General features: G+C 38.0%; 1 protein-coding gene and 1 long non-coding RNA gene across 4 annotated transcripts in view; one reads left to right on the top strand and one right to left on the bottom strand.

The window, feature by feature from the left end:
* LOC133614805 (uncharacterized) overlaps positions 1–26,293 on the top strand; it is a 109,602-nt gene that overhangs the window by 42,146 nt on the left and 41,163 nt on the right. For both annotated transcript variants that reach the window (XR_009816627.1, XR_009816628.1), the window contains exon 3: positions 14,243–14,360. This is a non-coding gene — a long non-coding RNA (uncharacterized lncRNA). The remainder of the gene's footprint in view (positions 1–14,242; positions 14,361–26,293) is intronic.
* capn12 (calpain 12) overlaps positions 10,546–26,293 on the bottom strand; it is a 64,423-nt gene continuing 48,675 nt past the window's right edge. The window contains exons 17-22 of one of the 2 annotated variants that reach the window (XM_061973050.2): positions 22,026–22,087; positions 21,578–21,646; positions 14,254–14,332; positions 13,991–14,107; positions 12,366–12,418; positions 10,546–12,272 (exon numbers count right to left, since the gene is read on the bottom strand). In XM_061973050.2, the coding sequence (XP_061829034.1) occupies positions 12,246–12,272; positions 12,366–12,418; positions 13,991–14,107; positions 14,254–14,332; positions 21,578–21,646; positions 22,026–22,087 (407 nt within the window). In that variant the 3' untranslated portion in view covers positions 10,546–12,245. Of the gene's footprint in view, positions 12,419–13,990; positions 14,108–14,253; positions 14,333–21,577; positions 21,647–22,025; positions 22,088–26,293 lie in introns of both variants that reach the window. The other variant, XM_061973049.2, reaches the window with a different exon arrangement.

Consider the following 26,293-nt stretch of genomic DNA (forward strand, 5'->3'; position numbering starts at 1 on the left):
GATTGATTGAAACTTTTATTAGTAGATTGCACAGTACAGTACATATTCCGTACAATTGACCACTAAATGGTAACACCCGAATATGTTTTTCAACTTGTTTAAGTCGGGGTCCACGTTAATCAATTCATGGTAAGTAGTGATGATAACGTTCACATTTTCAAATGGAGGAGAAAAAAAAGTCCTCCTTTCTGGCCAATACCACATGAAAGTGCTTGCTTTTTGCCATCTTATTTGTCCAGCTTCCATACTCCTTTTTATACTACTAATAATAATAAATAATAAATGATAAATGGGTTGTACTTGTATAGCGCTTTTCTACCTTCAAGGTACTCAAAGCGCTTTGACACTACTTCCACATTTACCCATTCACACACACATTCACACACTGATGGAGGGAGCTGCCATGCAAGGCGCTAACCAGCACCCATCAGGAGCAAGGGTGAAGTGTCTTGCTCAGGACACAACGGACATGACGAGGTTGGTACTAGGTGGGGATTGAACAAGGGACCCTCGGGTCGCGCACGGCCATTCTTCCACTGCGCCACGCCGTCCCTATATATAAATAATAATACATTTTACTTATAAGGCGCCTTTCTAGGCACTCAAGGACACCGTACAAAATCAAAACAATAAAATCAATTGGATAAAAACAACAACAACAACAAAGATCGATAAGATTTACAATGAATAATCAGTCAGGAATAGGTGTGTTTTGAGTCTTGATTTGAAGAGGGATATTGAGTCTAAGTTACGAAGGTCTGGTGTTAATGAGTTCCAAAGATGAGGGGCATAGCGGCTGTCCATGGTGGACAGTTTAAATAAGGGGACAGTGAGATGGATGGATGAAGAAGATCTTAGGGAACGTGAGGGCGTGGCGACATGGAGATATGACGGAGAGAGGTTATGGATAACTTTGAAAGTGAGGAGAATTATTTTAAAGTGGATACGGAGTTTGATGGGTAGCCAATGGAGTTGCTGCAGAACATGGGTGATGTGCTGGATTGAAGGGGTTCTGGTGATTATCCAGGCTGCAGAGTTCTGGAGAAGCTCAAGTGTATTTCTGGTCTTGTCATCCTCGTCCGGACAGAAGGATGACACGGCAGGATCAAAAGAGACGTCGGAGACGCTTTGCTGAACAAAAAGTTGCTTTATTACAAGCGAGCGTCATTAAACAGGTCTGCAGTACCCGGAGGAGCCTAGGTCAAAAAATGAAGGACTCCTAAACTGGAGAAGCCAAAACATCAGTTTTATATTCCTCCTTTCTGTCTCTGTGTGCTAAGTCAGGAGAGCACACTCTGACCATGTAAGGAGATGTTCGTGTGTAAGTGTCTGGAAAATAACTGCTTTAACTTAAATGTTGGGGTTGAGCTAGACAGGTAGTCTCTACACAAGGATACGGTTATCACTTTTGCATTCCGAAGTTCCAATTACGGCCTCTTTTCTACGAAAACTGATGCAATCCACCTGCGAATGTCAAACTAAGGGGACTTATCTTATTATGTGTTCAAACTGAAATACCACTGTTTACTTAAACTAGGTGGTTTGCTTTCTCCAAGATACTACTCAGTGGCTGAGTGGTTAGAGTGTCCGCCCTGAGATCGGTAGGTTGAGAGTTCAAACCCCGACCGAGTCATACCAAAGACTATAAAAATGGGACCCATTACATCCTTGCTTGGCACTCTGCATCAAGGGTTGGAATTGGGGGTTAAATCACCAAAAATGATTCCCGGGCGCGGCCACCGCTGCTGCTCACTGCTCCCCTCACCTCCCAGGGGTGATCAAGGGTGATGGGTCAAATGCAGAGAATAATTTTGCCACACCTAGTGTGTGTGTGTGTGTGTGTGACAATCATTGGTACGAACTTTCACCATATGTAGAATATAATATGAGTTAATTAATTCACTTCAATACATAAAAATACATTTGCGGCAAACTCTGTAGCTTGCTAGCTTGTGCGCGCTAGCTTCCTGAGGCTCTTATTTTCTTAGCGCTGGCAGGATGGAGCAGCGCTTTTATTATGAAGATAGGAACCGTGCAGTCGGTCTTTAGGGTGTTGACGGCAGGTACGGCGCGAGAGTCTGTTGAAATAAAAAGTGTTTCTCGCCTTCCTGTCGGTCGTTTTTTCTTAATAATGATCTGGCAGCAGCCAGCGTCATCTCACAAGACCCTCGGGTGCCGTGAATGTCAATCAAGTGACCAAAGTGACGTCTTGGTGAAGATCGATGATCGCTAATTTTTAGGTCTATTTTTTTAATGCCTGGCTGGCGATGGACTGACACACCGACTGGTGGCTCGCCATCCATGTAATGTGCACCCCTGCTTTAGATGAAGCATCCATTCAATATGTACAAAGGATTATTAAATAAATTTAAGATAGGCCAATACATTCGTTCAAGACAACATGGAAGTTGGATCGAAGTCGACTTCACTGCACCATAAATTACAGAGTAAGCCATGTTTTGTTTTTTTCTTACTTTTGATTGTTTTCTAACATAAAGTGAACAGAGATGAAGAATATAAGTGGACTCATAACAGTGTTAAGTATTGTTAGAGGTAAGGCAAAGCAGATTGTGTTATTGTTCTCACATTTTACGCTAGTTAACTTGTCTTTGCAATTTTCAAGTTCCAATATTATAAACAGCACAAAAGTAAAGACATTTGGGTTTGGTAGATCAGCGTTTTTCAACCACTGTGCATACAGTCTGGTGTGCCGTGGGAGATTATCTAATTTCACCTATTTGGGTTAAAAATATTTTTTGCAAACCAGTAATTATAGTCTGCAAACGATGTGTTGTTGTTGAGTGTCAGTGCTGTCTAGAGCTCGGCAGAGTAACCGTGTAATACTCTTCCATATCAGTAGGAGGCAGCAGGTAGCTAATTGCTTTGTAGATGTCGGATACAGCGGGAGGCAGTGTGCAGGTAAAAAGGTATTTAATGCTTAAACAAAAAATAAACAAAAGTTAAGTGCCCCTAAGAAAAGGCATTGAAGCGTAGGGAAGGCTATGCAGAACAAAACCAAAACTGAACTGGCTACAAAGTAAACAAAAACAGAATGCTGGACGACAGCAAAGACTTACTGTGGAGCAAAGATGGCGTCCACAATGTACATCCGAACATGACATGACAATCAACAATATCCCCATGAAGATGGATAAAAACAAAGTAGATGCGGGAAATATCGCTCAAAGGAAGACATGAAACTGCTACAGGAAAACACCAAAAGAAGTGAAAAAGCCACCATAATAGGAGCGCAAGACAAGAACTAAAACACTACACACAGGTGACAGTACACCTACTTTGAGACAAGAGCTGTAGTGATGCATGCTTGGTTATGCTTTAAAGTCATATCCAACAATTGCGACAACGACTTTTTACTGTCAACAGAGTTTCGTTTTTTAATGATTTCTGCTGGTGGTGTGCCTCCGCATTTTTTCAACGCAAAAAATGTGCCTTGGCTCAAAAAAGGTTGAAAAACACTGTGGTAGATAATGTCAATTGCTCCTTGGCAATACATATTATACTGTTGGAAAGTTTGTTTTATTATATATTGAAATGGTGCCACAATTGTAAAAAGAAAACATTTGTTAAATGAGCAGCACAGTTGATTATGGAGGTTGCACCCATGAAATATTTGCCTTCAGTCTACTTACTAGCCTTAGAATTTGGGAGAGAAGAACATTGGGCTGCCATCCGTGATGACTACAACCCCATTGAACACTTGTAGGATCAGCTTTGGCGCACTCTTGATGCCAGAGTGACCAACACAACCAAGTTGACTGACTTGTGACAAATGCTGGTTGAAGAATGGGATGGTTTCCCACAGCAGTGTGTGACCAGGCGTGAGGAGGAGGTGTTGGGCGATTGTGGCTGTGTATGGTTGTTACTAGGATTGTACGGTATACCGGTACTAGTATAGTACCGCGATACTAATGAATCATATTCAGTACTATACCGTCTCCAAAAAGTACCGGTCCCCCCCCCTCCCTCCGTTACGTGACGTCGTGACATTGCTGGTTTTACGAGCAGAGGAGCATTTCGGCAGCGCACACACACGGAGTACTTACAAGCAGACACAGTGTGTGTAGACAGAAAAGGGAGAACGGACGCATTTTTGGTGTAAAAAGTAAAGATAAAGGTGAAGTTATAACACTGAAACACCCTCAGTAAGAGGTGCTTTAAGACATGGCTGGCTAATGTCCATCCGCAGTCTGCAGTGTTTTAGCTACTTCTAAATCACTAATCCTTGTCTCCATGGCGACAAATAAAGTACGTTTCTTAAAAGTACCATTATCACTGCAGGACGAGGAATAGCTAAACATGCTTCACTACACACCGTAGGAGGATACAATAGCTCACCGGCGTCACAATGTAAACAAACACTGTAATGATATCAAGTATAGGAGCATATTTAGTCGATACTACTATGATTACATCGATATTTTTCAGCATCACAAAATCTTTCTTTAAAAAAAAATTCATATTATGTTTATAAAGTCAGTAAATACGTCCCTGGACACATGAGGACTTTGAATATGACCAATGTATGATCCTGTAACTACTTGGTATCGGATTGATACCCAAATTTGTGGTATCATCCAAAACTAATATAAAGTATCAAAGAAGAGAACAATAAGTGATTATTACATTTTAACAGAAGTGTAGATAGAACATGTTAAAACAGAAAGTAAGCAGATATTAACAGTTAATAAACAAGTAGATTAATAATCTGTTTTTACAGTTTGTCACTCATAATTTTGACAAGATAATAGGTAGATAAATGACACAATATGTTACTACATACGTCAGCAGACTAATTAGGAGTCTTTGTTTGTTTACTTACTACTAAAAGACAAGTTGTCTTGTATGTTCAATATTTTATTTAAGGACAAAACTGCAATAATAAACATATGTTTAATGTACCCTCAGATTTTTTGTTAAAATAAAGCCAATAATGCCATTGTTTGTGGTCCCCTTTATTTAGAAAAGTATCGAAATCATGCTAGGTTAGCATATTTGATGATCAAAAGTACAGCTTCCAACGTCTGCAGCTGACTGGCGGATAGTTTGCAGAGCTTTATTTTCAGATGTATAGCAAAACTCTTTTCAGTGAAGTGTCGAGTGTATCCAGCTCGGGGTGGCTATGAGATGATATGGTGTTCATTAAGAAAGTTTTTCCTGCATGAAAATTCATGAAAAACTTAAACTTCAAAAGCACAGCAAACAAATGCAAGGAAATAATAATTTACTTTTTAATTATTATAACATCATTAAAAATAAATTTTGCATAAAGGGGGCCTTTGAATAGCTCAAGACAACAGTGAATGTAAGAATATAAAAGTATAATCATTATATTATTGCCTGTGTATTTGGTTATTTTATTTTTTTATGTACAAATTGATGGATAACTTGCTTAGAAATTTATAAGTCAAGGTGACAAGCTGATATTTAAGTATTTATTGTTATTTTTACAAACTATCATACGGTATATAATCATTAAGGGTGCTAAAAAATGTTTTTTATCACATCCGAATCCCGATTTTTATTTATCTCATAAATTGATTAATAATTTAGAAAAATCTAATTTATTTATAATTTTTTTTTGACAAATTATCTAAAAAAACCAACATTTTACTTACTTGGTGCGCGTATATGTCATACGTCAGCAACAACTGTTTTTTTTAAGGTGTTGTTATTATTATACCAAATAATTAGAGATGTCCGATAATATCGGTCTGCCGATATTATCGGACGATAAATGCGTTAAAATGTAATATCGGAAATTATCGGTATCCATCCATCCATCCATTTTCTACCGCTTATTCCCTTTGGGGTCGCGGGGGGCGCTGGAGCCTATCTCAGCTACAATCGGGCGGAAGGCGGTGTACACCCTGGACAAGTCGCCACCTCATCGCAGGGCCATTATCGGTATCGGTTTTTTATTATCGGTATCAGGTTTTTTTTAAATTTAATTTTTATTTTTTATTAAATCAACATAAAAAACACAAGATACACTTACAATTAGTGCACCAACCAAAAAACCTTCGTCCCTCATTTACACTCATTCACACAAAAGGGTTGTTTCTTTCTGTTATTAATATTCTGGTTCCTACATTATATATCAATATATATCAATACAGTCTGCAAGGGATACAGTCCGTAAGCACACATGATTGTGCGTGCTGCTGGTCCACTAATAGTACTAACCTTTAACAGTTAATTTGACTCATTTTCATTAATTACTAGTTTCTATGTAACTGTTTTTATATTGTTTTACTTTCTTTTTTATTCAAGAAAATGTTTTTAATTTATTTATCTTATTTTATAAAAAAATTTTTTAAAGTACCTCATCTTCACCATACCTGGTTGTCCAAATTAGGCATAATAATGTGTTAATTCCACGACTGCATATATCGGGTGATATCGGTATCGGTAATTAAAGAGTTGGACAATATCGGGATATCGGCAAAAAGCCATTATCGGACATCCCTACAAATAATACATTGCAAACATCAATTTGAATCGCGTTGAATCCAGTATCAGTTATGAATCAAATCCTCACTCCAATAATCGGAATCGAATGATGAGGTGCCCAAAGATTCACACCAACAACAATTGAATATTTATTGCATGAGCAGATAATATCAAAGTTTAAAACGTATGGCATTTCCCGTATTACAATGCCATCATTTAAGTTAGGATTGTTTTAGTCTCCCAATTTCTTTTGCACTTGTCGGAATGTTGAAGAGTGACTTAAAACCTTAAAGGTTTTATGACTGTGATTATTGCTGATTATTCATATTTCCATTATTTCCTATGGACTGTAGGGGCTGTAGAACTATTCCAAAGTGCAGGAAACAATTGCCTGTCATTATACTTCCTCCTCATCAGTCCATCAGGAAGCAGCACTCGCCTCATAATGAACACAAGGTGGTTTGAGATCAGCAGAGGCGCTAAGAATAGCAACATGTGTAGAAAGGACATTGGCTCACTTTGGAGCGTGTGTGTGTGTGTGTGTGTGTGTGTGTGTGTGTGTGTGTGTGTGTGTGTGTGTGTGTGTGTGTGTGTGTGTGTGTGTGTGTGTGTGTGTGTGTGTGTGTGCTTGTCTCGGGATGAGAGCATCTGTGTGTAACAGGGGGGAGGATGCAAATAGCGCAAGTCAGACGGTTACTAGAGAACAGGAGTGAGTGAGGGATGAATGGATGGAAGGAGCGAGGGTGTGTTGACGCTGTACATGGCGTCAATGTGATAAGAATAGAGATGGTGCGTGTATTGCTGCTGAGACATCACCCTCACATTTTGTGTGTGTGTGTGTGTGTCTGTTCATAGGTATTAGCCAGGCCTTGCTCTTGGGTACAAGATGAGTAAAGTGTTGTGGCCGCAGTGATGCTTGTTGTTGTTGCGAGTTGTGTAATTACAGAACTACATTTTTCGTAGTCATCCCTATGTCACGCACATAAACGTCACTTCTACTCGGGGGTAGATGGATATTAATAATGTTGTCGTAACAAAACACTGAAGATGTGTGTGTTAAGTTTTTATTCATTTTGTAAAAATAGGGTGTGTACAGTACTCACAGTGGGTACAGTCCAGGCCAAAAGTTTGGACACACCTTCTCCTCATTCAATGCGTTTTCTTTATTTTCACGACTGTTTACATTGTAGATTGTCACATCAAAACTATGAATGAACACATGTGGAGTTATGTACTTAACAAAAAAAAGGTGAAATAACTGAAAACATGTTTTGTATTCTACTTTCTTCAAAATAACCATCCTTATTGCTTTTTGCACACTCTTGGCATTCTCTCCATGAGCTTCAAGAGGTAGTCACCTGAAAAGGTTTTCACCTCGCGGGTGTGCTTGAGATGGCCCTGTGATGATATATATATCTATATTAGAGATGTCCAATAATATCGGCCTGCCGATATTATCGGCCGATAAATGCGTTAAAATGTAATATCGAAAATGATCAGTATTGTTTTTTTTATTATCGGTATCGTTTTTTTTTGTTTTTTTATTAAATCAACATAAAAAACACAAGATACACTTACAATTAGTGCACCAACCCAAAAAACCTCCCTCCCCCATTTACATTTATTCACACTCATTCACACAAAAGGGTTGTTTCTTTCTGTTATTAATATTCTGGTTCCTACATTATATATCAATATATATCAATACAGTCTGCAAGGGATACAGTCCGTAAGCACACATGATTGTGCGTGCTGCTGGTCCACTAATAGTACTAACCTTCAACAGTTAATTTTACTAATTTTCATTAATTACTAGTTTCTATGTAACTGTTTTTATATTGTTTTACTTTCTTTTTTATTCAAGAAAATGTTTTTAATTTATTTATCTTATTTTATTTTATTAATTTTTTTTAAAAGTACCTTATCTTCACCATACCTGGTTGTCCAAAATAGGCATAATAATGTGTTAATTCCACGACTGTATATATCGGTTGATATCGGTATCGGTAATTTAAGAGTTGGACAATATCGGAATATCGGATATCGGCAAAAAGCCATTATCGGACATCCCTAATATATATATATATATATATATATATATATATATATATATATATATACATATATATATATATATATATATATATATATATATATATATATATATATATATATATATATCTTATATATATGTATATATATATCGTATATATATGTATATATATATCGTATATATATGTATATATATATATATATATATATATATATATATATATCGTATATATATATATATATATCGTATATATATGTATATATATATATATATATCGTATATATATGTATATATATATATATATATATATCGTATATATATATATATCGTGTATATATATATATGTATATATATCGTATATATATATGTATATATATATGTAAGCCAAGAACACTAGTCTTTTAAATGCATTCTAACTTGTATATAAATGTAAATAAAAGTCTGCTGAAAATGGAGCAAATGGGAAACATGGCGTCATTGCGTCTGTTGTGTTCATTCTGACCATAAAACCCAACAAATAACCATCCAAAAAGCGCCAACAATACTCTATTTACATGTCATGACCTAAATATTAACATGTATTAGCCATATGGTTATTATAAGCACTAAAGTTAAAGACCTACATTTAGCATTGAATAGAGAGGCAACTTCCTTATGCTGCTGTGTGGACATCCTCAGCTGGTGAGCTGCTTTCTCACCTCGGAGCTCTCAAAAGTCATCATCATCATCAGCCGTTGTCAGTCCACTGCTGGACGAAAGCCTCAGCATGTTTCTGCCATAGTGAACGATCTCTAGCTGGACGAAAGCCTCAGCATGTTTCTGCCATAGTGAACAATCTCTAGCTGGACGAAAGCCTCAGCATGTTTCTGCCATAGTGAACGATCTCTAGCTGGACGAAAGCCTCAGCATGTTTCTGCCATAGTGAACGATCTCTAGCTGGACGAAAGCCTCAGCATGTTTCTGCCATAGTGAACAATCTCTAGCTGGACGAAAGCCTCAGCATGTTTCTGCCATAGTGAACGGTCTCTCGCTGCTCCCTGCCACTGCACTGTTCCCCAATATTTGTCTATTTCATCTCACCATCTTCCTCTATTTCTGCTCCCATCCATGGGTCTCCATGATGTCATTAGGGAAGTCCATCTATTATCTGTTCTCCTACTGATATGTCCAGCCCACTTCCACTTACTTAATTTGATAGTTCTCATAATGTCTTGGACTTGCGTTTGTTTCCTCACCCATTCATTTGTTTTTCTGTCTTTAAATGTGATTCCGAGCATATTTCTTTCCATGTTGTGTTGTGCTGCTGCTATTTTCTTTTCCATTTTATTTGACAATGCCCAGGTTTCAGCTCCATATGTCATGGTTGGCAACACGCATTGATTAAAGACCTTTCTTTTTAGGCTTAACGGTATTTCTCCTCTCATGATGTTGCTCAGTTTTCCATATTGGCACCAGCCCAATCTGATTCTCCTCCCTATCTCCTGTTCTTGACTCTTTTCTTTCAGGCTAAATCTCTGCCCCAGATAGATGTATTCATTAACTTCATCAATTTCATTTCCATTAACAGTCACAGGTCCATGAGGTACCATGGAATTTGCCATAATTTTTGTTTTCTTCATATTCATTTTCAATCCACAACATTTGCTGGCATTTGCAAGGTCTTTAAGCATATCTTCCACTTCACTGATTTGCTCTCCCAAGACAACAATGTCATCTGCAAACCTCAGATGATTAAATTTGTCTCCGTTGATATCAACTCCTTTATCCTCCCACTCCAGAGAGCGAAATATGCCTTCCAAACAAGCTGTAAACAGTTTAGGCGAAATTGTATCGCCTTGTCGGACACCCTTCTTTATGTGGATTTTCTCGCTTGGTTTGTGCATCTCAAAAGTAATTGGAGATAAAAAAAATAATGCTTCTGACTTTGATATTAAAATGATGTGGACATAAACTGAGAAGGTTTAAACTTTTGACAGCCAATTTAGACCCAGAGATGGCGAATAGAGACACTTGAAAGATGCTGGTTTGCATCCACCCCTTTATTACCCTTTGCCAGGATTATGAGTCATTCTTAATCTAAATGGGAATATATCAACATCCTAACAGTCAGCATCCTAGTGACAGCAGACATCGTACAGTAAGTGATGTTTTATTATGTTTGTTGGCTCTCATGAAGTCTTCAGTGAGCAGTAATCAGTGATGTCAAAGGTAAAAGCAAAAGAGGTACCGTATTTTTCGGACTATAAGTCGCAGTTTTTTCATAGTTTGGCCGGGGGTGCGACTTATACTCAGGAGCGACTTATGTGTGAAATTATTAACACATTACCGTAAAATATCAAATAATATTATTTAGCTCATTCACGTAAGAGACTAGACGTATAAGATTTCATGGGATTTAGCGATTAGGAGTGACAGATTGTTTGGTAAACGTATAGCATGTTCTATATGTTATAGTTATTTGAATGACTCTTACCATAATATGTTACGTTAACATACCAGGCACATTCTCAGTTGGTTATTTATGCCTCATATAACGTATACCTATTCAGTCTGTTGTTCACTATTCTTTATTTATTTTAAATGGCCTTTCAAATTATTATTCTTGGTGTTGGGTTTTATCAAATACATTTCCCCAAAAAATGCGACTTATACTCCAGTGCGACTTATATATGTTTTTTCCCTTCTTTATTATGCATTTTCGGCCGGTGCGACTTATACTCCGAAAAATACGGTAAATATTACATTTTAATAGAGTGACTCCCATAAGCTCCATTATAAGATGACTTTTGATCGCATTTATTTACTAGAAGAAAAAACATGTGCGCTTGTCTTACATAAGGATTGTGAATGATTGGCAAAATTCCAAAAAAGTGCAGTTCCTCTTTAAATTTGTAAAATGAGTCTTATGCAAATATTATCTGATCAAAGGCTTTCAGAAGGACCAAAAAACAACAACATTGTATGTTTGATATTATTGTTTAAAAAACATCCATCCATCCGTCCATTTTCTACCGCTTGTCCCTTTCGGGGTCACGGGGGTGCTGGAGCCCATCTCAGCTGCATTTGGGCGGAAGGCGGGGTACACCCTGGACAAGTCGCCACCTCATCACAGGGCCAACACAGATAGACAGACAACATTCACACACTAGGGCCAATTTAGTGTTGCCAATCAACCTATCCCCAGGTGCATGTCTTTGGAGGTGGGAGGAAGCTGGAGTACCCGGAGGGAACCCACGCAGTCACGGGGAGAACATGCAAACATAAAAAGTAAAAAACAAAATTAACTTTAACTTCGAAGAAAATTAAACTCCAATGTCCCCTGAGGGTCAAGATGATTATTTTTGAAAATAAAAAAACAATTACAGTAAATTTGTTATGCATTTCATTATTGCTGTAGTTTGCACTGGTAAATCATTCTTAGAATATTGTAGCAAAAGAGGTTTCTAATACGTCCCCAGTCATAAGAATAGTGCTTGATATAATTAAGAGCTAAATAAGCCAACCAAAATATTGGAAACATCTTTCATCGTGAAATATTGGAACTGAAGAGCAGAAGTGTGTGTGTGTGTGTGTGTGTGTGTGTGTGTGTGTGTGTGTGTGTGTGTGTGTGTGTGTGTGTGTGTGTGTGTGTGTGTGTGTGCGTGTGTGCATGTGTGCGTGTGCGTGTGTGTGTGTTGGTGTCAGTCATTGGAGCAATGCTGAGTCCATGTGGAGATGCTCGTCACACCACCAGAAACTGAATGAGCCACTGTGATGGACACAAAAGTCCCACAAAGAATGAGAACCACGCCACGGCCCAGTTTGCTTCTTTATGTGAACAACACAACATGAAGCTACTCACAGAGTTGATCCCCCTGTCTTTTACCTCTTGACTGCTCTCTGAGTCATACAGAGCTGGAGAGAGGGGAAGTAGGAAATGACTTCTTACAACATCAGCACTTTGAGTAATCAAAAGTACTCCATTGTACAGTGTGTGTGTGTGTGTGTGTGTGTGTGTGTGTGTGTGTGTGTGTGTGTGTGTGTGTGTGTGTGTTCTTGTATTCATCTCCTTCTTGAGACATGAAGGAAAAGTAGCTTCCATGTGAGGAGGTGTGAACAAGTGATGACATAAATCATGGTCCCAATAACATTGCATCTAATAGACAATGTCTCATTTGCACCCCTGCTGGTGACATCTATCAAAATGAGGGTGGTCCCAAAAAGGAGGGATTTTTCAAACGGACTGTGTGTTGGTTTTAAAAGTGCTCCCCCTCTGGTCAACATATGAAATAACCAGTATGTGTAAGAAAATGAAATGCGCCCCCTTTGGCCAAAATTAATTTAAAAAAAATGAAATAAATATGTATGTAGAGACATACTGTAATAAATTGAAGTAAATAATAAAGATTAAAAAACAATTACAAACCAAAAATTTAAGTAACTAAGAGCTTAACTTTTTTATAGTTGCATAGTTTGTATATATTAATAATGTTGTAAATACAAATCTTTATATATCTAGAAAGGGTGGTCCTAAAAAGGTAGGCATTTTTCGGAGGTCTCAAGAAGGTAACAAATACAAAAATGTGTGTAAGAAATTTAAATGTGCCCCCTTGGGCCAAAATGTATTAAAAAAAATAATAATATGTATATAGAGACATACTGTAATAACTTGAAGTAAATAATGAAGATTAAAAACCAACTACAAACACAAAATAAAAAATAAAAAAAATTTACTAAAAGCTTACCTTTTTTATATTTGCATAGTATGTATATATTAATAATGTTGTAAATACAAATCTTTATATATCTAGAAAGGGTGGTCCTAAAGAGGTAGGCATTTTTCGGAGGTCTCAAGAAGGTAGCAAAATGTGTGTAAGAAATTTAAATGTGCGCCCTTGGCCAAAATTAATTACAATAAATTAATAAATATGTATATAGAGACATACTGTAATAACTTGAAGTAAATAATGAAGATTAAAAAACAATTACAAACACAAAATAAAAAAATTACTAAAAATGTACCTTTTTATATTTGCATAGTATGTATATATTAATAATGTTGTAAATACAAATCTTTATATATCTTGAAAGGGTGGTCCTAAAGAGCTAGGCATTTTTCGGAGGTCTCAAGAAGGTAACAAATACAAAAATGTGTGTAAAAATATTTAATGTGCCCCCTTGGGCCAAAATTAATTAAAAAAAAAAATAATATGTATATAGAGACATACTGTAATAACTTGAAGTAAATAATTAGGATTAAAAACCAATTACAAAAAAAAATTCAAAAAAATAAAATGAACTAAAAGTGACTAAAAATGTACCTTTTTATATTTGCATAGTATGTATATATTATTAATGTTGTAAATACAAATATTTCTATATCTAGAAAGGGTGGTCCTAAAGAGGTAGGCATTTTTCTCAGGTCTCAAGAAGGTAACAAATACAGGAGTGAGTGTGTGTGTGTGTGCGTGCGCGTGCGTGTGTTACCAAAGAGCTTGCGCAGCCTGGTGACACCAGCCACAAAGCCATGGAAGGACAGGTGAAGCTCTCCAGATGCAAAGCGCTCAGACATCAGCTGGACAACTTTATTGTCACACTTCATCCCTGAGAAAGAGATGCAAAGTTTGTTAATGTAACTGTGTGTGTGTGTGTGTGTGTGTGTGTGTGTGTGTCTGTGTGTGTGTGTGTGTGTGTGTGTGTGTCTCTCTCTCTCTCTCTCTCTCTCTCTCTCTCTCTCAGTGAATGCGTACCCACAGCCTGTAGAGCGGCAGTGAGTTCAAAAGGACTCATGGTCCCAGAAGAGTCCTCATCAAACTGGAAAAAGATGGACTGAAAGAAAAAACAGATCTTTATTACGGTCAGTCTTTTTATTTATGTTCATAGGTTTGGTAACATGACCATTTTACATTGTACTTTTTTATGTATTTAAAAAAAAAGGTATTAGACAGGCATTAGAGCATGGGTGTCAAACTCAGGCCCGCAGGCCAAATTTGGCCCGCCGTGTAATTTCACTTGGCCCTTGAGGCGATATCAAATTAACACTAGAGCTGGCCCGCCGATTATATTCAGCAGCGGTGCTGCGGTAACACCGCATTCACCGCTAATTCTCATACTTGCCAACCCTCACGGGAGACTCCCAAATTTCAGTGCCCCTCCCTAAAATCGTCACGTCCGCTTTTCATCCAGTCCAACGAGTGCTGGCCCAGTCACATAATATGTGCGGCTTCTGCACGCACACATAAGTGAATTATGCATACTTGATCAACAGAAATACAGGTTACACTGAGGGTGGCCGTATAAACAACTTTGCAGCCCTAACTTGAAACAAATGTGCTTGTCTGTTGCTGGTGTGAAAGCATGGAATTCTCTAAAGAAAGACTTAAAAAGTTGCAAAAATATCTTTGAATTATAAAAAAATTACAAAAAGAGACAACTGGAATTATATCAAACTGATTTTTGATTTTGATTGGACGTGTCATTATGAAAATGCTTAAACGAAAATGAAAAAGTATGTTGGAGTTTGGGTGTTGGTGGAGGGAACAGTGATAAAGTCATCTAAAATAATTTGTGTTAAAAAGGGGGGCAGATAAATATAAGAATATTATTCTTCCATCTGCTCCTTTCTGATCATGGAAATGTATAAGAAACAAAAGACAAATTAAGTGTCTACTTTGCGTGGCTTGTACCTGTATATACGCACTTTCATGAAAGGAATAAAAACAAATGATGATGATGAACTCTTCCAGGACGCTACAAGGTGTAGGTGGGTGTGTGTGTGGTGGGGGGTTAGTACTGCAAAGGGTTCTGGGTATTTGTTCTGTTGTGTTTATGTTGTGTTACGGTGCGGATGTTCTCCCGAAATGTGTTTGTCATTCTTGTTTGGTGTGGGTTCACAGTGTGGCGTATATTTCTAACATTGTTAAAGTTGTTTATACGACCACCCTCAGTGTAACGTGTAACGCTGTTGATCAAGTATGCGTTGCTTTCACGTGTGTGTGCGTACAGAAGCCGCACATATCTTGTGTCTGGGCCGGCACGTTGTTAGAATGGATGAAAAGCGGACGTTAAAGGCAGTGCCTTTAAGGCACGCCCCCAAGACTGTGGTCCGGGTGGACTACTAGATATAATGACTGATGAACACCTTCGTTCGATAATGAAGGTTGCCTCAGCTCAAAGCCTGAGCCCCGACATTAATGAACTAGCATCCAAGAAAAGATGGCAGGTATCTGGCTTGGGCATATCAGATTAGATCAGTGTGTTGCAAACTGAGCAGTTTAAAGTCCTGAATGGTTGGTTTATTCATTGTTATTTTATTTTCAAATGTATTAGCCTGTGGAAAAAGTTAATGTTGATATTTACCTCAGAAGGCTGCAAATAGAAAAGAGGCATTCAATGTTTTATTTAAATTGTATTTGATATGCCATTGATATTTTTTAATTATTATTATTATTATTTGAAACTCAATTTTGCATGTCACTATAAAGTTATATAAGCCTTGCTTGTTCAATATTCAATGCAAAACTTGTTTGGGTCCCTATTAAAAGGTTAATTTGTTCAAACTTGGCCCGCGGCTTTGTTCAGTTTTAAATGTTGGCCCACTCTGTATTTGAGTTTGACACCCCTGCATTAGAGGATATGTCGTATACATTTTTTGTCCTCAGACGATTTTCATGAAAAAGTATGTCAACAAACAGTGTGGAGACGCTCCCTGAAACTAATAATTATCACCTCTAGTACGGAAAATATACGGTATTTCTTAGTGTCTTAAGTATCATTATCAAGAATTATTATCATCACTGGAGGATGAGGCTAAACATGTGACACACAGAGAGAAAGCCAAGAGAAGGCATGCTAATAGCTAAGCTAACCTAACTTGAAACAAAACCAAGAAATAAGTGCTTAATAAACATTGAGAGGAGTAGATGGAACGCTAAAAACAAGAAAAGAAACAAGTAGATTAATAGGACTATAGATAGACATAAACAACTGTTGGTGTGTCAGCATTGTCGCAGTCAGTACTCCACACATAAGAGAGGGGTCGGATCGATAGTTCCGGAATTTATGGGAGCAAGCATTTTATTTACCGTATTTTTCAGACTATAAGTCGCAGTTTTTTTCATAGTTTGGCCGGGCTCCAGTGCGACTTATATATGTTTTTTTCCTTCTTTATTATGCATTTTCGGCAGGTGCGACTTATACTCCGAAAAATACGGTAACTTTTAACTTAGGGTCCATCTGGTGAGCCACAGCCCCACTTGGCCTAAATGCAAGCTGACTGTAATCAGGGTATCCGAGGGGTCTTAAAAATTCTTAAGGGGAACGGCGTGGCGCTGTTGGGAGAGTGGCTGTGCCAGCAACCTAAGGGTTCCTGGTTCGATCCCAACCTCGTCACGTCCGTTGTGTCCTTGAGCAAGACACTTTACCCTTGCTCTTGATGGGTGGCGGTTAGGGCCTTACATGGCAGCTCCCGTCATCAGTGTGTGAATGGGTGAATGTGGAAATAGTGTCGAAGCGCTTTGAGTACCTTGAAGGTAGAAAAGCACAATACAAGTACAACCCATTTAATTAAATCCAATAATTTGATTTTAAGGCCGTAAAGTGTCTAATATTCTCCTAAAATCTCATAAAAGGTCTTAAATACGATTTTGAAAGGTCTTAAAAATCTATTGACGTTACTTTTATTTAAAACATGCATAAACTTCAGTCTCGCTTTGAAATGTTTCGATTTTTGACTACGCTATAACAAAACTACACGGCGGAACTAACTGTGCTGCCTGGTCAGAATTGATGGAACAGCAGCAGCTATTGCTGTGTGTTGACAGCTTAGTTAGCATAGCAGCGGAGAAAACTTAACGAAAGCCAAATGACTCGCATAAGTTGGGTAAGTAAAAGTTCAAAGATTTGTGTCTCCTGAACGATCAATTGAAATCCTGGTTGCACCCGCTGGATGGAAATGTTTTCAAAGTGTTTAGTACCCAGATGTGCAGCAATGGAGGATAAGTTAAGTTAAAGTACCAATGATTGTCACACACACACTAGGTGTGGTGAAATTTGTCCTCTGCATTTGACCCATCCCCTTTGATCACCCCTGGGAGGTGAGGGGAGCAGTGGGCAGCAGCGGTGCCGCGCCCGGGAATCATTTTTGGTGATTTAACCCCCAATTCCAACCCTTGATGCTGAGTGCCAAGCAGGGAGGTAATGGGTACCATTTTTATAGTCTTTGGTATGACTCACAACCTACCAATCTCAGGGCGGACACTCTAACCACTAGGCCACTGAGTAGGTTGGAAGCGTCTGTAAACATGGCGGTGAAAGTGAATGGAATGATCATGTAAAAGTAAAACATCTGGGATAAGTCCATGTCTTGCACAACTTTAAAAAGATAAAGTAATCCCCCAAAGGAGTGTTATGTGGTTTAAGTGGCGCCAATTGTTTAGTAGTGAAATACACTAATTTCTCTGTGCTATAATAGTGTACTCAGTAGTAAAACTATTTAAAAAAGAAACATAATTCTCTTATTAGGGACCGCAATGTCCCTTTGGGACAGAGGACCCTATTGTAATTGTAAGGTTTTATTATTATTATTCCGCCGCCTCTTTGAGCTGTAATTTGACCCCTTTAACATGCTTCAAAACTCACCATATTTGACACACACATCAGGACTGGCGAAAATTGCCATCTAATAAAAAAAAAAAAAAACCCAAATTCAAAATTGCGCTCTAGCGCCCCCTAGGAAAAAACACAGACAAAACTGCTTGTAACTTCCGGTAGGAATGTCGTAGAGACATGAAACAAAAACCTCATACATTGACATCCTTCAGCAAAAATCAACAGGAAGTTGGCAATTCCCCCTTCAAAACAAAAGTTTTGTAAAAACAGTCACTTTTGCATCTTTGAGCTGTAATTTGACCCCCTTAATATGCTTTAAAACTCATCAAACTGGACACACACATCAGGACTGGCAAAAATTGCGATCTAATGAAAAAAAAAAACAACAACCCCAAAACTAGGAAGAAAACACGGACACAACTGCTCCTAGGAAGAAAACTCAGACAAAACTGCCTGTAACTTCCAGTAGGAATGTCTTAGAGACATGAAACAAAAACCTCTATGTAGGTCTCACTTAGACATACATTTCATATATTGACACCCCCCAGCAAAAATCAACAGGAAGTTTGCAATTCCCCCTTCAAAACAAAAGTTTTGTAAAAACCGGTCACCTTTTTTCAAACATTATCTCCTCTGAGCGCGTTTGTCGTGTCGGCTTCAAACTAGCACAGGAGAGAGATTGAACCCTTCTGATTAAAAGTTGACCAAAGAGTTTTAATTACTGCTCCGGTTTGGATTTTATGTGCCATCAAAGTCGGTCCCGTCCATCGCTGTTTGCAGCTTTAATATTATTTCTATTATTTGTTCCAATAATTTCAGGTCAGCTTCCCATGCCTAATCTTTTCTTAAAGTTTAGACAGCAAACATCATTAAAAGTGTTTATTGTGGGCTGAGGAAAGCAATGGAGATTTGCCAATGTCCTCTTGTCATGCCTAAATAAAAACTAATCCTTGTGTATCAGCAATATGTTTTCAAAAAAGTCACAACAAACAGGTCAAAATGTATCCATACACACCAGATACAAAATGAGCTGAGCACATTATTTTATGTTATCCACATTATTCACATCTAAATTGTGTTTGAGGCTTGCAAGCCATAATGGCCTTCCTTCTTTTTAGACAATCACTCTGTCTGCACACACTGTTTTTCACTACTTTGTGCAGGTACAATAGAACTGTAGATGTTTATTGCTTTGCTACATTCTGACAGCTGAAAAAAAACATGACCAAAGTTAACCATTTAGCTTTAGAAGAGTATATTGTTGTGCTATTCTCCACCACTGCTGACGTTGTTACATGAAAACACTTGATATGAAGCACACTGCGCCTTTTGCAAGAAAACACTTCTATGTAGTACTATGTTTGCTAATATTTTTTTCAATCAGTTGACACTAGAGAAGCTCCTGGTGTATTTAGTTAGTTTAATCATTTGGTTTTCCAATTAGAGATGTTGTTTTACTTTCTTTTCTATTCAAGAAAATGTTTTTAATTTATTTATCTTATTTTATTTTATGGATTTTTTTTTAAAAAGTACCTTATCTTCACCATACCTGGTTGTCCAAATTAGGCATAATAATGTGTTGATTCCACGACTGTATATATCGGTTGATATCGGTTTCGGTAATTAAAGAGTTGGACAATATCGGAATATCGGATATCGGCAAAAAGCCATTATTGGACATCCCTATTTCCAATGTGAAAGAGCAGTGAATGAATTCATATTAGGGATGTCCGATAATGGCTTTTTGCCGATATCCGATATTGTCCAAATCTTAATTACCGATACCGATATCAACCGATAGTGATATATAAGAGTCGTGGAATTAACACATTATTATGCCTAATTTGGACAACCAGGTATGGTGAAAATAAGGTCCTTTTTTTTTTTTTTAAATTAATAAAATAAAATAAGATAAATAAATCAAAAACATTTTCTTGAATAAAAAAAGAAAGTAAAACAATATAAAAACAGTTACATAGAAACTAGTAATTAATGAAAATTTGTAAAATTATCTGTTAAAGGTTAGTACTATTAGTGGACCAGCAGCACGCACAATCATGTGTGCTTACGGACTGTATCCCTTGCAGACTGTATTGATATATATTGATATATAATGTAGGAACCAGAGTATTAATAACAGAAAGAAACAACCCTTTTGTGTGAATGAGTGTAAATGGGGGAGGGAGGTTTTTTGGGTTGGTGCACTAATTGTAAGTGTATCTTGTATTTTTTATGTTGATTTAATTAAAAAGCAAAACAAAAAAACTGATACCGATAATAAAAAAAAAAAACGATACCTATAATTTCCGATATTACATTTTAAAGCATTTATCGTCCGATAATATCGGCAGGCCGATATTATCGGACATCTCTAATTCATATACTTAAAATTCATTCTGGACCTCTGATTTTACTTTTTCTTTGGATTTTTTGTCTGTATGGATGAATGAATTGATGATACATTATTTTCAAGATGGTCTTAAAAAAAAGCCTTAAATTTGACATGTTGAAACCTGCAGAGACCCTGTGTAACAGCACAAGGTAAAAACTAAATACCTTTGTCTGGATCCCCACAAATATGTTTTGGGTTCTTACTCACTCATTTTGCAGTACATTTTGCAGTCCATATTGGTGCGCATCCAGAAAAGGGTATTTTTTTTTTTTTTACTTTCTGCTGTTACAGTCAGCTTGCATTGGGGCCAAGTGGGGCAGTGACCCACCAGGTTTTGATTGATTGATTGAGACTTTTATTAGTAGATTGCACAGTACAGTACATATTCCGTACAATTGACCACTAAATGGTAACACCCCAATAAGTTTTTCAACTTGTTTAAGTCGGGGTCCACGTTAATCATATGGACTTTTAGTCATAAATGTATAAAGAGCTTGCTCCCGTTAAATTCTGGACCACATGCCGCTACTTTTTTCTCGCCCTTTTGCTTCATACAATGCTGCGGCTTATCTATAGATTTTTCCCTGTTCCACTTCCAATAAATTTAGCCTTGTCACATTAGACAAATGAAAATTGTCGAATGGGTCAAGGTGGACCAATGAAATAAAAACAATGTCAGCCAATTAGAGAATTACACAGCCAATTAGAGAATTACACACATTCCCTTATCATGGTAAAAAAATGAGGAAATTCCCACAACGCGGCCCCAAAGCCGAAGACAATCGTCGAAAAAAGAAAACAACCGCACGGAACAGAAATCCACCACAACTAACGGGCTTCAAATGGCCGTTAGTTGTGTTTCAGTGTGTACACCCGCGGTTTATAAACTTGTTCTGCCAATACAGTTACAAAATAGAATCAGGAGAGTGCGCTTGTGGCTTTGCGTTACTCATTACTGCCACCTCGAGGACGGGAGTGTGGCAGAGCTGTTTATGTGCTTGGCTGGTCATGGCACGTGTCATTGTTTTCTTACACCAGGTCAAAGGTTATAGGTCACAAACATAGCCAGGTACCTGAAGGTTGCGTAGGTCAGAGAGCAGGACTTCAGTTTGTTGACGGTTCAGACTTGCTCTTCCTTTAGTCTTGTTGGCACACTTAAGACCAAATGATGACAATGTTTTTGCTCAGATGAATTGATCAAATCTACAACACGGCTGGCGATAAAGACAGATGACGCTGCAGGTGAATGCCGTTACACGCCGTGTACCTTTCCTTCCTTTCTCCGTCACAATGTAGATCAACGGTTTCCAGGGGTAACCTGTGTGTACTCACCGAACAATGAGTGTGACCACAGTGGCTATTAATAGCAATGTGTGGCTAGAAAGGACATCTGATGAAAAAATGACGAGTCAGCCACTTTTAAGGGCACTCAGGTGGTAGTCAAGTCCTAAACGGCTGTTAAAGTCATTCGGAACCCAAAGGAGGTTGGGATTCAGTGTCATGACTTGGCAAAAAGGATACATCCCCTGCAAGGATGAGCTGTCTGCACGTCTCCAGTGGCAGGTGGTAATTTTTGTCCAAGACTGAAAATGTAGAAAAAACAACACAATAATGAATGTTAGCTCCAGTGTGGAATGAGGTGAGGATGGGGACAAGTCTGGTTGCTGGTCAAAGAAACTTTGACAGGAAATGATGAGCTTCAATCTGGACCAGACCTGGGCAAATTAAGGCCTGGGGGCCACATGCTAACATGTTAAGCTTTTCCATCTGGCCCCCCGGACATTCTCAAAACATTATTTTAGATGTTTAAGATGGAAAGTGTAGCTGCCATTATGATGTGCAGTGATGTTTTTTAATGACCGTAAGTCTTCAACTATACTAAGTAGAGATGTCCGATAATATCAGAAATGATCGGTATCGTTTTTTTTATTAGCGGTATCGTTTAAAAAAAAAAAAAAAAAAAAATCAACATAAAAAACACAAGATACACTTACAATTAGTGCACCAACCCAAAAAACCTCCCTCCCCCATTCACACTCATTCACACAAAAGGGTTGTTTCTTTCTGTTATTAATATTCTGGTTCCTACATTATATATCAATATACATCAATACAGTCTGCAAGGGATATATATATATATATATGTATGTATATATATATGTATGTATATATACACTATGTATGTATGTATGTATATATATATATATATATATATATATGTGTATATATATATATACAGTGGGGCAAAAAAGTATTTAGTCAGCCACCGATTGTGCAAGTTCTCCCACTTAAAATGATGACAGAGGTCTGTAATTTTCATCATAGGTACACTTCAACTGTGAGAGACAGAATGTGGAAAAAAATCCAGGAATTCACATTGTAGGATTTTTAAAGAATTTATTTGTAAATTATGGTGGAAAATAAGTATTTGGTCACTTCAAACAAGGAAGATCTCTGGCTCTCACAGACCTGTAACTTCTTCTTTAAGAAGCTCTTCTGTCCTCCACTCGTTACCTGTCTTAATGGCACCTGTTTGAACTCGTTATCTGTATAAAAGACACCTGTCCACAGCCTCCAACAGTCAGACTCCAAACTCCACTATGGCCAAGACCAAAGAGCTGTCGAAGGACACCAGGAAAAGAATTGTAGACCTGCACCAGACTGTGGAGAGTGAATCTACAATAGGCAAGCAGCTTGGTGTGAAAAAATCAACTGCGGGAGCAATTAGCAGAACATGGAAGACATACAAGACCACTGATAATCTCCCTCGATCTGGGGCTCCACGCAAGATCTCATCCCGTGGGGTCAAAATGATCATGAGAACGGTGAGCAAAAATCCCACAACCACACGGGGGGACCTGGTGAATGACCTGCAGAGAGCTGGGACCAAAGTAACAAAGGTTACCATCAGTGACACACTACGCCGACAGGGAATCAAATCCTGCAGTGCCAGACGTGTCCCCCTGCTTAAGCCAGTGCATGTCCAGGCCCGTCTGAAGTTTGCCAGAGAGCACATGGATGATACAGCAGAGGATTGGGAGAATGTCATGTGGTCAGATGAAACCAAAATAGAACTTTTTGGTATAAACTCAACTCGTCGCATTTGGAGGAAGAAGAATACTGAGTTGCATCCCAAGAACACCATACCTACTGTGAAGCATGGGGGTGGAAACATCATGCTTTGGGGCTGTTTTTCTGCTAAGGGGACAGGCCGACTGATCCGTGTTAAGGAAAGAATGAATGGGGCCATGTATCGTGAGATTTTGAGCCAAAACCTCCTTCCATCAGTGAGAGCTTTGAAGATGAAACGTGGCTGGGTCTTCCAGCATGACAATGATCCCAAACACACCGCCCGGGCAACGAAGGAGTGGCTCCGTAAGAAGCATTTGAAAGTCCTGGAGTGGCCTAGCCAGTCGCCAGACCTCAACCCCATAGAAAATCTGTGGAGGGAGTTGAAAGTCTGTGTTGCTCGGCGACAGCCCCAAAACATCACTGCTCTCGAGAAGATCTGCATGGAGGAATGGGCCAAAATACCAGCTACTGTGTGTGCAAACCTGGTGAAGACCTATAGTAATCGTTTGACCTCTGTAATATAACCTTTGTTGGCAATAAAGTATTGAGTTGAATTTTTGTTATTGACCAAATACTTATTTTCCACCATAATTTACAAACAAATTATTTAAAAATCATACAATGTGAATTCCTGGATTTTTTTTTCACATTCTGTCTCTCACAGTTGAAGTGTACCTATGATGATAATTACAGACCTCTGTCATCATTTTAAGTGGGAGAACTTGCACAATTGGTGGCTGACTAAATACTTTATTGCCCCACTGTATATATATATATATATATATGTATGTATATACATATATGTATGTAGGTATATATATATACATACACATGTATATCGTAAACCAGGCACGGGTAGATTTTGCGCTGTGTGCAGGCGCCAAGTCCTGTTGGAACTTGAAATCTCCATCTCCATAGAGCAGGTCAGCTGCTGCGTTGACCCTGGATCTCAGGAAACAGAGTGGACCGACACCAGCAGATGACATGGCACCCCAAACCATCACTGATGGTGGAAACTTTACACTAGACTTCAGGCAACGTGGATCCTGTGCCTCTCCTGTCTTCCTCCAGACTCTGGGACCTCGATTTCCAAAGGAAATGCAAAATTTGCATGGTTGGGTGATGGTTTGGGGTGCCATGTCATCTGCTGGTGTCGGTCCACTCTGTTTCCTGAGATCCAGGGTCAACGCAGCCGTCTACCAGCAAGTTTTAGAGCACTTCATGCTTCCTGCTGCTGACCTGCTCTATGGAGATGAAGATTTCAAGTTCCAACAGGACTTGGCGCCTGCTCACAGCGCAAAATCTACCCGTGCCTGGTTTACGGACCATGGTATTTCTGTTCTAAATTGGCCCGCCAACTCCCCTGACCTTAGCCCCATAGAAAATCTGTGGGGTATTGTGAAGAGGAAGATGCAGAATGCCAGACCCAAAAACGCAGAAGAGTTGAAGGCCACTATCAGAGCAACCTGGGCTCTCATAACACCTGAGCAGTGCCAGAAACTCATCGACTCCATGCCACGCCGCATTAACGCAGTAATTGAGGCAAAAGGAGCTCCAACCAAGTATTGAGTATTGTACATGCTCATATTTTTCATTTTCATACTTTTCAGTTGGCCAACATTTCTAAAAATCCCTTTTTTGTATTAGCCTTACACAATATTCTAATTTTGTGACACACGGAATTTTGGATTTTCATTTGTTGCCACTTCAAATCATCAAAATTAAATGAAATAAACATTTGAATGCATCAGTCTGTGTGCAATGAATAAATATAATGTACAAGTTACACCTTTTGAATGCAATTACTGAAATAAATCAAGTTTTTCAAAATATTCTAATTTACTGGCTTTTACCTGTATATGATGTATATAGACAGAGAGCGAGAGAGTTATGGTAAACGTGCATATATATATATATATATATATATATATATATATACATATAATGTATATGTATGTATATACATATACACACATGTAGCTATATATACATACATATATACATATATATATGTATATATACATATAAATATACATTATATACATATTTATACACACATATATATGTATATATATAAACATACAAATATACATATATATATACATACATATGTACATACATACATATAATGTATATATATGTATGTATGTATATACATATACACATACATATATACATACATACATACATACATACATATATATATATATATATATATATACAAACCCTGTTTCCATATGAGTTGGGAAATTGTGTTAGATGTAAATATAAACGGAATACAATGATTTGCAAATCATTTTCAACCCATATTCAATTGAATGCACTACAAAGACAACATATTTGATGTTCAAACTGATAAACTTTTTTTTTTGCAAATAATCATTAACTTTAGAATTTGATATCAGCAACATGTGACAAAGAAGTTGGGAAAGGTGGCAATAAATACTGATAAAGTTGAGGAATGCTCATCAAAGTCTTATTTGGAACATCCCACAGGTGAACAGGCAAATTGGGAACAGGTGGGTGCCATGATTGGGTATAAAAGTAGATTCCATGAAATGCTCAGTCATTCACAAACAAGGATGGGGCGAGGGTCACCACTTTTCAACAAATGCGTGAGCAAATTGTTGAACAGTTTAAGAACAGTTGAACAGTTTTCTCAACCAGCTATTGCAAGAAATTTAGGGAATTCACCATCTACGGTCCGTAATATCATC

This window comes from Nerophis lumbriciformis, linkage group LG17, assembly GCF_033978685.3.
Source record: "Nerophis lumbriciformis linkage group LG17, RoL_Nlum_v2.1, whole genome shotgun sequence".
In the NCBI taxonomy this organism is placed as follows: domain Eukaryota; kingdom Metazoa; phylum Chordata; class Actinopteri; order Syngnathiformes; family Syngnathidae; genus Nerophis; species Nerophis lumbriciformis.